The sequence below is a fragment of the Cajanus cajan genome, chromosome 11 (assembly GCF_000230855.2).
Source record: "Cajanus cajan strain Asha chromosome 11, NIPB_CcT2T_4, whole genome shotgun sequence".
Lineage (NCBI taxonomy): Eukaryota > Viridiplantae > Streptophyta > Magnoliopsida > Fabales > Fabaceae > Cajanus > Cajanus cajan.
This window is the reverse complement of record NC_138527.1, coordinates 625762-639593: the sequence shown is the minus strand read 5'-3', so window position 1 is coordinate 639593 and position 13832 is coordinate 625762. Positions and strand designations below refer to the sequence as shown.

The 13832-nt window shown below is 32.1% G+C and overlaps 1 protein-coding gene across 2 annotated transcripts; it reads left to right on the top strand.

The window, feature by feature from the left end:
- PRMT6 (protein arginine methyltransferase 6) lies at positions 1-12947 on the top strand. Of its 2 annotated transcripts, none has more exons than XM_083066422.1 (13): positions 1-319; positions 399-464; positions 1843-1911; positions 6321-6356; positions 6921-6986; positions 7914-7982; positions 8423-8500; positions 8810-8888; positions 10043-10137; positions 11002-11086; positions 11217-11413; positions 12351-12469; positions 12558-12947. In XM_083066422.1, the coding sequence occupies exons 1-13, from the start codon at positions 56-58 to the stop codon at positions 12676-12678; spliced, it is 1344 nt and encodes a 447-aa protein (XP_082922548.1). In that variant the 5' UTR covers positions 1-55; the 3' UTR covers positions 12679-12947. The 2 variants fall into 2 exon arrangements, with proteins under 2 accessions (XP_082922548.1, XP_020236414.1); XM_020380825.3 differs by having other exon boundaries at positions 12553-12848.
- Positions 12948-13832: the final 885 nt, after the last annotated feature.

Below are 13832 nucleotides of genomic sequence, written 5' to 3'. Positions count from 1 at the left end.
AGTAGCCGAGGTGAGTTGTGTTGAGAAGGCGGAGTTGGCAGAAGGGTGAGGGAAGATGTTTCCGAGTGAGAATCATAGTAACGGCTATCAGCATCTCTCAGCGGGTATGGGTATGGGAATGGGTCACTCTCACAGAGAGCGAGTCCGTCGCGGCACACGCAGGTCACGTGCTTCCCCCTCCGCGCACACCCTTAGGGTTTGCGACAACCAACCGCAACCGCAACCGCAACAACAACACCATCCACCTCCTTGCACAGACTTCGATGTCGCATATTTCCATTCCTATTCTCACCTTGGTATCCACCAGGAAATGATCAAGGTTTTCTTTCTCTCAGTAACATTCACTACGCACACCTCAATTTTCAATGTCTCTGCATTCTCATTTTACCTTCACGCAGGATCGCGTGCGCACTGAAGCTTATAGGGACGCAATCATGCAGCACCAGAGCTTTATCGCAGGCAAGGTAATTTTGCCAAACCCTTTTCTTCTTTTCTACGGTAGAAGCTGCTAGCACCGCAATTTAATGTATTTGGTTTGCATTTTTATTACTCTGCAAACTCTTTAGAAATCGTCTTTATGAATTAATGAAAAGCATTGCTGTCTTAAATTTCGAAGCCCTAGAAGGAGAAGGAGTAATTCTCTAATAACAATAATATTGTAACAGAATCTAGTTAAAACTGGTATTAAAAAAGCAATTACATGATTGAATCCCTGTAGCAGATACGATTCATAGAACCCTAATCCTAACATGATATATATACTTACATGAATGCGAAACTTTCTCTGTATAAATGAGTATGGAAAGATTGGGGAAGAGAATTCAGCGGTTCAACAAAAATATATTTGGAGTACTTGAGATTTTGTCTGTGGGACAACTCAACCAAGCTTAATTCCAATAGAGTGGAAAACCCACTGATAGGAAACTGGAATCAGATGAGTAATATTATTGAATATTCTCACTGGAATGCACCTTTTGCTACTAATCACGATTTTAAAAAATTGTCCGTGAACACAATTGTGGCCACAATGTCAAGTGTGATCACTCTGCAACCACAATTGCAGTGCATGAGCCACATTTTCCTGCAATGTCAAGGATTGCAATGTGACTGCAATTGCAATTTAAAATCACGCTACTAATAATTATATAAAATTAAATCAAGCTTTGGAAAACTCTCACTCTGCAAAATAAAGACAGAAAGGTAGAGGAGATACTATGGATACATCAAGTGTCTGCTCCCCGACCACCACCCAAACCTTGCTTGGCCCCCTCTCTTTCCTTTCTTTTTATTCTACTTTACTAACAGAATCAGGTTCAATGGACACTTTCACAAACTGACCCCAACCCATTTTTGCTTTTCATCCTAAAATATGCCTTTTGATGATTGGGAGGCTAACTCCTACCCTCACACTCAATTAACCTTACTTTTAGACTTCAATAAGATCTACTTATCATGACTATTAATGTGAACTTTGCTGTTTTTTATTTTTGAATGCTCCCAATCTATTAAATCGATAATCATTATAATTGCAAAAATATGATACCTCTATTTTATACATAATTGGTATTACAACTTTTGGCCAAAAGAGAGGACTTTGTTCAACTGATGTAGATGCTCAATAGGTGGCTGACTGAGCCCATGTGGATTGTGGAGAGCTTCTTGTTGGGGATTGTGTTATTGTTCAGTCAAAAAATGAATGATACTTATACATGCATATGCGTGCATCTTGGAATCTAATCATTGTTATCTCATGCATAATTTGATTGTTTTGTTAAGTTCTTTTCAATTGAAGTTTCTAATGGATTTTCTTATCTTTCCTGCCCCTTAACCATCTGCATTCAGGTTGTGGTTGATGTTGGATGTGGTACAGGAATCCTTTCTATATTTTGTGCCCAGGCTGGTGCAAAGCGGGTATGCTCTTTCAAAATAACATTCATATATCCTTTCAGTTGATAAGGAAAGATTGTTACTAAATGTTCTGATAATATAATGTACTTTTTAAAATAAAAGCAAAACTGTTTTATTTCCTGTAAACCCTTTTCTTGGTTCTTAACTATTAGAGAGAGATAATTGTTTCTCATGATAAAACTGATACTGATCTTAGTGAAAAATGGAATACAAGCTAATATGCTCAGATCTGTTACAGAGTATATATAGTGATGGAACTAAGCTCTGATAGATGTGACAGTTGTAACTGCCTCTAACTAATTACAAACAGACTGACAGCTGTCAAGGGACAACTGTAATAAACTAATTGAAAGATGAGTGAGATTATTGAAGCTCAAACACATTGAGCTTGAAGCTTAGAACTGAAAACCGGGATAGACATAGGGGCTTGGTCAACAAGTCAGCAAGCTGATCTGATCCTGGTATGTGAAGAACTTGAAATTTCTTGTTAATTACCTTCTCTTGAACAAAGAACAAATCCAATACTACGTGCTTGGTGCATGCATGAAGAATGGGATTATGGACAACACTTTGACTATCACAAAAGACAACTAGTGTAAGGCAAGGAGCAGAAATTTCTTCCAGTGCAGTTGGTATCTAGAGGGTATTAGTAGTAACAGTGGCCAAACTTTGATACTCAACTTTAGTACCAGACCTAAAAACCACTGTTTGTTGGCCAGATCACCAAGTAACCAAGTATAGGCCTAAGAATATAGCAGCACCTGAGGTACAGTGACAATCATTTGGGTCAGCGGCCCTATCAGCATCATAAAAGGCCTGCAAGGAAAGAGGCTGACTGGAAGAAGGTGAAGACCAGTGTGAAGAGAACCTTTATGATAGTGAAATATTCTTTTTACAGCTACCCAATGTGTTTTGAAGGGGGAAGCCATGAACTAACAAACAGTGCCCCAAAAACTGAACGGCATAAAGAAACCTTTGAGAAATGGTCAAACCCATGTTTGGTGAGTTTGCAACCAGCAAACATGGGTGAAGAGATGGGCTTGGTATCAAGCATATTGGTGCGAGAGACAAGATCTTTAATGTATTTATTTTGAGTGAGCAAAATACTACCATCATGTTGAGGGCGAACTTCAATTCCAAGGAAGTAATCAAGTTTATCTAGTTGTCATTGACTCACGATGTTGTGATTGCTAACGAATGGCGCTCCTTTCTGGCTCACAATTGACTCCAATGGTGTTGGCAGTGGCGGTAGTAAGGGTGACAATGGTTTCCTTTTTTAGGGCAAGGCAATGGAAATAAAGCTCCCAAGATTGGGAGCTTTGATACCAAGTTGAAAGAGATGATTTTATTAATATTTATCACGCAAATTACATTCCTATTTCTCCCTATTATAGATGTACACTTGTCCCTAAATAAGGAAATAAGGAAAGATTTCAAAATAAAAACTAATCCCCTAAAATACTGCTCTTTTACAACATCAACATAGGCTTGTAGTGAACGTTGTTGAGGATATGTGAAAGGTGGCATATGAGTGTATTGAAAATAATAGGTGTGTTTTTCAAATAAGTATCATATTGTTGATAGTAAACATTGGAAGGTGGTGGTTGGTAATTGTGATCAAACTAATGATAGCACACTGTAGTGGTGACCATATTTGAAGCATACTTGGAATTTGACACTGAGTAGCTATGATGCACGGATACGATACGCGTATCGGATACGATACGTATCCGATACGGCGATACGTCAAATTTTAAAAATATAGGATACGATACGTTTAGGATACGTATTAAAAATAAATAAATTAATATATATAAAATAGTAATTGCAAATAAATATTAAGAAAGATAATTAAAATTAAAATTAAGAAAGATAATTAAAATTAAAAAAAAAACATGTATGTGAGATTGAAATTTTGTTAGTTTAAAAACTAGAAATTAAAAATTTGTTACAATTTTTTATACATTTTAAAGATGCTAAAAAAAGAATTAAAAAAATTCTAATTATTATTAATTTACAGTTTTATATGCACCTTTTAATTAATAGGTTTAATATTTAACTTATTTTAATATTATATTTTAATATTATAATTTTATCATTACTGACGCAACAACACATAAGAAAAGGACAAGATATTTCAATATACATCAGAAAGTATAGATTCAAAATAGGAGCCCCCACCCGAGAAAAGCGTAAACCCCCCCCCTTCTTCTTCCTCTCTCTCCCCCCTCCAAAAAGTCGAGACCAGACCAGTGCGTTTCTATCTTACTGTGCATACCGGAAGAATAATAGAGAAGAGAAAAGGAGATTATATGCTTTACCTGGTCATTGTTGTGCAGTTGTCTTCCGATCTGGTGCCTAAACGCAGCAACAAATTTTATGTGGCTTTGGAATGTAAAGTATCTCCCTCTCAAATTTGTGTTTTCTTGCTATTTTATGGTTGATTTTCGAATAAATTTGGAACAAATCTGGAAAATTTTTTTTTCCCTTTTTTTAATAAAATCACTGTGGATACGGATGAGATACGTATCTTTCACGTATCAAAACGTATCCGTATCGGATACGTTTCCGATACGGATACCGGACCAGATTTCACGTATCCGTGCTTCTCAGCTGAGTAGAGAAGCGACTACTATGTTTGCAGCCTTTTCCAAAGCGACCACCAATATGACCTCAAAATCTGCCACCATAAGAAATGGAATGTGATTGAGGTTGATCTTGAAAACCAGAGTATTACGATTCAAATTTGTAGGCTCTGAAGCATAATTGTGGATTGATATTGGTAACATTAATTGAAGGAGAATCACTCAACAATTACCATTTGTATTTCTTTAAACAAAGTTCTAGAGCTTGAACAAGACCTTCAACGTCTTCAATTGACATAGGTACTAATTTGCTTTCAACAAGAGAAAGTACAATATCATACTCTTAAGGAAGACCTTCAAGGATGACACCTAAGTGTTCCTGATGTGAGTGTGCATCTCCAACAATGGGGAGTGCATCAACTAGGGCTTTGATGCAAAGAAGGAATATGTTGATGCAACCATCATCAAGAGATGCATTGCAAAGTGCATATTGTGGCTAACGAGTTTAGTCTAATGATGGAAGTATGAGTGAATGTTAATCTGAAGTGCATGAGTGCAACCTAGAGCATGAGAAAGAATTGCATTGGATAAGGATGATTGAATCCATGAAAGAAGTAATTGATCTTGTTCCCAAGCGAGTAATGCAAGTTTGACATTGTTGACATCACGACCTGTGGAGGTGAGAAATTTTGGAGGATTTGCGGTGATCCAAGATAGTGATGAAGGCAGTGTTTTTTAATAACTGGTTCAACTTGCTTTCCCCATAGCAAGAAGTTCTCATCATGGAGCTTTTCAGTGATTTGATGGTTGAAGGTAATAGGAGCTGAAACAGGGATTAGGGGTTCCGAATTGGTAGAAGAATGAACATGCACCAGAGTAGCTCTGTGGCTGAAATCAGAGGAGATTGGTGGAGGAGGCAGTGGTGGAGAATTATCAGAATCCATGGATAAGGAGCGTTAAGCTCTGTTACCATTTTAGGAGAGAATTGTATCTCATGATAAAACTGATATTATTGATTTGAGTGAAAACTGAAAAATGAATTACAAGCAACTATGCTTAGACCTGTTACAGAGTATATAGAGTGCTGCTCAGATAGATGTGACCGTTGTAGCTGCCTTAAACTAATTACAAACAGACTGACAGATGTCAAGGGAAAGCTGTAACAAACTAATCGAATACAGTCACAAGAATACAAAGAGAAATAGAATATTCTCACACTAACTCACGTGCAATGTTATATTGTTCTTAGATTTTTTTAAAAATAAAATAAAATTATTACTTCAAAATTCTTCATCATGATTAGGTTAGATCTGACATATTCTGCATTTAATTGTTTAAGTTTGCAATTGCTGAAATCACGAATTATACTGAAATTTTTATTGAGCTCTAGCAACCTTTTTTTTTTTTTTTTTTTTTGATTACATAATTTGGAGATGCTGGATGTATCATGAATGAGTTGCTTTTGTTCTACATTTCAAACCATTGAAGATCTAGGATCTTTTGTTGAGTTATTTTGTTTGGGATTAATAATATATATTAGGGTTTAATTTCTATGCGTTGTCTTGACAATCAATCAGAAATCATGATAGGTATGGCTTATAAGACAGTTATTATAAAAGTCAACTAATTATACACACTATTTTGTATTTGGATGACAGTATAAACACTGTGAATGCATATACTGTTTATTCTATATATTACTGTATTCTTTGAGCCTTATGCTATTGTTTCCAAAATTAGGCTTTTAATTTACTTGTTTGAAACTCTAATTTTTCCCATCATTGAAGCATTTGACATGCATTATGTTGTGAATGTTTGTCTTGTCAGGTGTATGCAATTGATGCCAGTGACATTGCCCTACAGGTAATAGTCAAAGATCATAGTTTTCATTTGTATAAGCTTTATTTAGTTTTGGTGTAAGTTTGTAACTAAAACACTCAAAGGTATCCATGGGATTAGCTTCCACACTAGATTGAGTTCTAAATGGCTATGTATAACCCTATTGATTGTGAAACATTATCTTATCCACTGTTTGTTGAAGATTTAACATGAATACAATATTTGGGTTAGTGTATCATTTTTATGAGTACAATGCATGCTATTGTAGTATTAGTAGCTCATAGATTTGCTTAACATTTAAAATTTTCTAATATCAATTGTAGATTGATTATCGTTGTCTATATATTATATTTTTATCTTTTGTTTTGTCTTGGACAATTTAGTGGTTGTTCTTGTTCTGTTTAATTTCATCTTCTTTTTTTGTGTGTGTGGGGGATGTACCAGATAGCAAATATTTGAGTTCTTCTGTCACTGTTATACAAGTTTAAAGGTTGAGGTTGTATATTGTAAATAAGTTGTTTAAATGTTAACTAGCACTTTTTTACCTTGTATTATTGGTTTCAAATAGTTATTTTCTTTTGCAAGCAGGCGACTGAAGTTGTGAAAGCAAATAACTTATCTGATGTTGTTATTGTATTGCATGGACGAGTCGAGGTAGGCTCCTTTGAATGATATTTGCTTTTTAATTTTTCATAAATTCTTTTCAATATTCTTTAGTATGTATAGGGGTATGTGGTACATGACACGTGACTTGGTAAAATTATCTTACACAAGGGATATACTTAGTTTTGATATATTGTTTAAATGCATAAAATGTTTTCTAATATTAATTAGTACTACCTATTAATATAATTTTTGAAAAAAAATGGAAGTTACAATATATACACACAAAATTACTTTAGATCAATATTTCTTATGTGCTAATAATTATTTTATATTAATAAATTTGTCTATTTCCCTTCCAAAGGTGTTGATACTCTTTCCAAAACTAATTTTACTATTTAAAATATTTTCTGGATCTAAGATAGTTCTAATACCATCTTAGAATGTAGGTTTGGGTCTAACTCAATCTTATAAAACAAACGTGTATGGTTAAGGTTGTCCTCCACATATAAACTCTTTGTTTGTCTTATCTCTAATTGATGTGGGACTTAGATTTTTTCCAATATACCCCCTCACACCCAACACTATTAGGTTTGGTGTGTGGACAAATGGTGAGTGACCATTTTTAATGATCTATGATAGGTAGGACTTGGGTTTTTTCCAATACCTCTTCTTTTGTTTTCTTCCAAAAACATCTTTCAATTGTTCCTCTATCTCTTTCATTGTATTCTTCCAGTTCACACTGAGTCCCCTTTTATTGTTTTCTTCCAAAAGCGTCATTTTATCTTCCCCTTCCATCTCCTTATACAAATCTAAGTTGACGAATTTATCTGCACTCTGGTTCCTACTTTCACCCTTTTCTAATGATGCTATGTTACTCTAACTCTGACTCTGACCCTTTTCCTTTAGCAACTTCATATTAGTTACTAAGAACAAGCTATAAAATTTTATATTCACCTTAGGTTGTGCTTTTTGCAGGATGTTGAAATCGATGAAGAGGTGGATGTTATAATTTCAGAATGGATGGGCTATATGCTTCTATATGAGGTGTGTATTAGGGTTTTCTAGTTGTTTGATTAAATCTATACTTTTGTATGTTTAAAGCTAAGACAAATTTTCGCGAGATAAGCCGAGCAAAACCATAAATTTTGAGGTGACTGATAGTTTGTTAACCTTAATAAACTGAAATTAGGAAAAAGACTAATTTTTATATCACTGATTTTGAAAAAGAGAGTTTGTCATTTGATGGTTGTAATTGTGAAAAAACCCAAAATTTACAATTCTATAAAAGAAGATATTCTTTAATTGAATTTCCCTTTTATTTTTTAGTTGGGATTGGGGAAGGGTGACTGCTTCATTTCCAACACAAGCCTGCCCCTGTCTAAGTGATACTTAGACATCAGCATTAACTTCAATTTCCCAGCTTCTAACAGTAAATGCACTCTTTTATGATTTGTATTGGTTTGAAGAGTTTTCTGTTCTTGTAGAGCATGCTTGGAAGTGTTATTACTGCTAGAGATCGTTGGCTCAAACCTGGTGGACTTATTCTTCCTTCTAGTGCAACGGTATCTATTTATGTTTTCTCAAATATATATATATATATATATATATATATATATATATATATGTATATGTATGTATGTATGTATTGTTATACTATAGGGAACACCTCTTTTAAAAGGTTATTCTATCTTGTAGAATCCAGTCCTATTTTGGCTTTGAAATTGGATTTTTTGATCCCTTATTCATGGATCTTAGAATTGCTTGAATGTGATTGGGGGTTCAATAATTACTTGATTCAGTTTATCTATAAGGATGATTTGACCTTATGATGCCTTATAAAAAATGCTGACCCTTGGTGTACTTTTGTCCAGTTGTACATGGCTCCTGTTACACATTCAGACAGATACAGTGACAGTGTTGACTTCTGGCGCAATGTTTATGGAATTGATAGTGAGTGCTCTACTTGGTAATTTAGATGATTGATGACATAACTGATTGTTATGAAGATTTCCAGATCTATAGTGTATTTGTGCAAATTTAAAATGGATGCTAAAAATAGATTTGCTTGTTTGTGTGAATATACTCTTCATAATGAATATTGTTAGATATTTTAGATATCTTTAATCATGATAATTGGGCAATTGTTAGATATCCTTAATTATGGTAATTAGTCAATTATAGGATTTAGGAAATTATTTTCTCTGTAATTATTACCCATGCACACTATATAATATCACACTCTGTTGGATCATGGTAATTAAAATCGCAAGTTGGATTATCTGCAATATAATTTCATTTTTTGACTTTTATAATTGTGAGTTATATAAAAAAAATCTTTAATATTCCTTTTTGACTTTTATACATTATTTCATTTTTTAATTGTAAAAAATCATATAAATATTAATTAAGAGATAAATGACACAAATAACATAAAATATTTAATAAAAAAATTGTAAAAATGACAAAGAAACATATATATACGATATAAATGTATAAAAAAAATCTCTTAAATTATTGATATAATTTTTTATTTCATCATAATATTCATAAATTTATTATTTATAATCTTATTTTTGCAAATTGTACAAAAATATTTGAATTTTATTTATTTAATTGCATTTTTAAAATGTAATTATTGATATATGATGTATTTTAATTTTTTTATGGATTTCTTTTTATAAAATATACAGAATATGTTGAATATAAATCTTATATATAATGTATATGTATATTATTATATATACATTTTGCTATTATATATATTTATATAATATATATATATATATATATATATATATATATATATATGTATATAGGATTTTAATATAATATAATAAGATTTATATTGTATATATTATAAGGAAATGTATTTATATATTATACATATAAATCTTATATACACACACTGTTCTATTCTGTTTCTTAACATGGCTCCCTCCATATATGAATTACATTATCCCAATAGGATAGGATAGTTATCATATTCTGACCTAGCTACCAAATGGGTCGCAATACTATTGCCAGGGTAGAAGAATCTGGGATTATCTACTTTCTTTTATCTATTGTTTATCTTGTCACAATTTTAATTCTGCTTTGTGTTGCAGTGTCTGCCATGGTGTCATTAGCTAAACAATGTGCATTTGAAGAACCTTCCGTGGAGACAATAACCGGTGAAAATGTTTTGACATGGCCACATGTGGTGAGTCTGCATGTTGTAGTTGTAGTTGCAGTTTACTTTTTGACTTCTGTTTGTAACTGTAAGATGCTGTATAACATGGCTTGTCTAGGTTATACTATAAGTATGTTTTCTACTTGAGTGGTATAGTTTGTAGAAAGGTTTGGCAAACTTTTGCAATAATACACAGTATGAGTTTAAGATAATAACAGGTTGTGTTGTATGTTTCACAATTCAGTGGTAAGCTTAGTTTGTATGTTTCTTTTTTCCTTTGTTTTTAGATTTGATTAGAAGGCTATAATTTATCCTATTCTTACAATATCCCAACAGTATGGTTTTTGCTCAAGAATTCAAAACTATTGTGCAAGCTAGAAGGTTTCCCCCTTTTCAAAGCTGGGCTTGCCACTAGCTTCAGTGATGGGTCAGAGTGGTACTTATTGATGACCTTTCAATAAAGGACTGGTTGCAGGAAGGGAACTGAAGATCTTTTGGTCAAACATCAAAGCAGTTTGATCCTACTAGTTGAGCCAACCCTTGTGCTTTTTAGCTTTTGTTATCTAATTTATTGAGAGGATGCATTATTGAATGCCTTTGTATTTCTTTACTTGCTATTTTTAAAAGGAGAAGAAAAACGATCTGATTAAACATTATTGGTTAGCATCAGTTAGTAATGGTGCTAGCTGTACACCATTTATTTGATTATTATAAAATGTTTAGATCTCAAAATGCACTATTTGATCAAAATTTCTTGTAGTCTTAGTTGTAAATACTTCTGTATAATAGCATATGTTTGTATATATGAATTCATATTTGTTTATGTATTTCAAATTTTCCTGCATAGTAGTATTCAGAATCATTCCTGAAAAAGTTGTCCATTTATTATTACAGGTAAAATTTATTGATAGTTATTCTGTTACCATTCGAGAGTTAGAGTCTGTGACAGCCAACTTTAAGTTCAATTCTATGATGCGAGGTAACCTCCTTTTGTCTGTTCTTCACACGGTCATCTTCATATTGTCCATGTTCTGTTCTCATCCAACAAATTCTAATTTAATGAAACTTTTAATTATTGTGTTAATTGAAATCTTTTTCCTGTTCTCCAGCACCACTACATGGTTTTGCATTTTGGTTTGATGTTGAATTTAATGGACATGCAATATCATCGACCAATTATCATTCGACAACTTCATTTATTGACAATCATCAGATGAATGGTGGTCAGAGAAAAAAAAAGTCAAACTCAAATGAAGCACTGGTCTTGTCCACTGCACCTGAGGAGCCTCCAACACATTGGCAACAGGTGCGGTATTTATTTTTCTGATTTTGAATTTCAATGTATGGTTCTAGCTTTTTTGTTCAATGAAGGTAGGTATATACAATTCTCAATTCTTATCTTAAGCATATATGAAAATAAAATGTCTTTGATCTGGTTGCTTTTTTGTACCCAATTCTGAAGTAATTCCATAGTAGAATCCTATCTGTATGCTTGTGCCATACAATTTCAATATGGATCCTATCACCTTGGCAAGTTGTACATGTGGGGCAAGGTTACATTAAAGCATAACTTACAAAAAAAAAATAGTAAATATATTTTAGCCATGAGTTTATACTTTATAGTTTAATTGACACTAGTCAAGGTCTTGTTGACTCGAGAATGATAGTGCTAGAGTTTAGTGTCCTGAATACTACTCCCCTCAGTAAGTGTTTTAGTCTCTGTTGTAGAGAAAAACAAAAAATAGCTGTTGAAGGCCGAAAGGAGTATGATACAGTCCACCAAACATATTTTTAAAGCATTATTTTTATTACTAGATAAACTGTGGCTCTCAAAAAATCTGGGCCCACTCATTTTAATGTGACCTATACAAATTTCACTCGCGGCAAGTGGACATTTGTTTCTTGCAATTGTCATTTTATTTCATGCACCTGTAATTTAAAAAAAAAATTTAAATTACTCTTCGACCTTTTCCAATGTGGAATGTTAGAAAATGTGTTTGGAACACTCGAAAATGTTCTGAAACACATTTAACATTTCAGAAGGAGTGTGGGAAGCAAATGAAGTGTGTTGCTAAAATATCTGTTATATTAACAAGATTAGTATTTGAATGCCTCCTCTCTAACTAGTATCCTCTTATTAATAGATATATGCTTAGTTATTTTTTACTTTTGAAATTTTATGTTCAAAATTGTATTTTTATTTTGACTATTTTGGTGTTTAATCTTATTGATGTGTTTTGCAGACATTGATATACTTCTATGATCCTATAGATCTGGAACAAGATCAAGTTATTGAAGGTTTAGTGAGATTGTCACAAAGCAAAGAAAATGCTCGATTTATGAACATTCACCTTGAATATACGTGAGTGAGAATAATTTCTTCCACTATATGCCATTAGGGTATTCTTTTAAATGGTTTTCTGACTTTGTTTCATCCTATTGCAGTACAGGTGGTCGATCGTTTGTGAAAGAGTCTGTAATGAGATGATCTTTTCATGTAATTTCTTTCAGAATTGTCTTTTGTATCAATACTGCTTAATATTCTTGGACTGCTGCATATATCATTTCTGACTTCGTTTCTCCTAGAGTACTTGAGATAGCAATTAAATCACTAATATCTGCTGGTTAGACTAGAATGGAACAACTGACGAACTTTTTAGCATAGAGTTAGGTCAATCACATGAAATTTTGTTGTAATATACTTATATCAAATACATCAATGAGGCGAATTATTGTGGGCAGTGTCGTTTCAATTTCCTATAACATAATTACATATTCTTGTCAATTTTATTTTATGTTAGTAAAAACCCTGTATATTGGGGAGACCAATTTTATTTATACTTTTTTTTTCCTAATTGTATTCATGTTGCATTGTTTTTATATTTTTTTTTAGAAGCTAATATAACATATCTTTAAATTTTTTTAAAGATGGGTGGAAATTAAATTTAGAATGTTACAAGATTATTAATTATATTTTAGAGTTTGATTTTTAGAACATTTACAATCAAGTAAATTTTAAAATTAATTTTTGAAATAAATTAATTTGCCATAGTTTCAAAATTAATTTGTGAATTTAAGTTAATTTATATATTATGCATTTTTTTTGTCATATAACTTGATAATTAGAATAAATTTGAGAAATAAATAAATAAGAAGCACAAATTAGGGCAGAATGTGGACAGATTTAGACCTGAAGATTTATTAGAATCTTGTGTTTTAATTTGAACTAACATGAATAAGACTTATAAATGGACAAGACAAGGACAACTTATCTATAATCATATAACTAGATGTTCATCGTACAAATTTGTTTTGCATATTAACATCTCATAATGTGAAAATTTATTGATTACTGAAATTATTAATTTAAAAATTTATTAATAGCACAAATTATTATCAAGAAATTTTAACAATTAATATGCAGATGAAATTGATGAGGTATTAGATAAATGTTTTTGTTTTAAATTTTTAAAAATGATTATAATATTAATTTACATTAAACATAATATATGCACTAAATTTAAATATATATATATATATATATAATTATATAAATGTTAAATATAAATTTGAAACTAAATTTAATTAAATAGAAGAGAATTTTTAAAAGTAAATGTAACTGATGATTCAACAAATAATAAATTGTAAAATTTCATTATACTATTTATTCTATTCAATAATTTAAGAATCATAAAGGTGGTGGAGAGTTGGATACACAAAAAGAA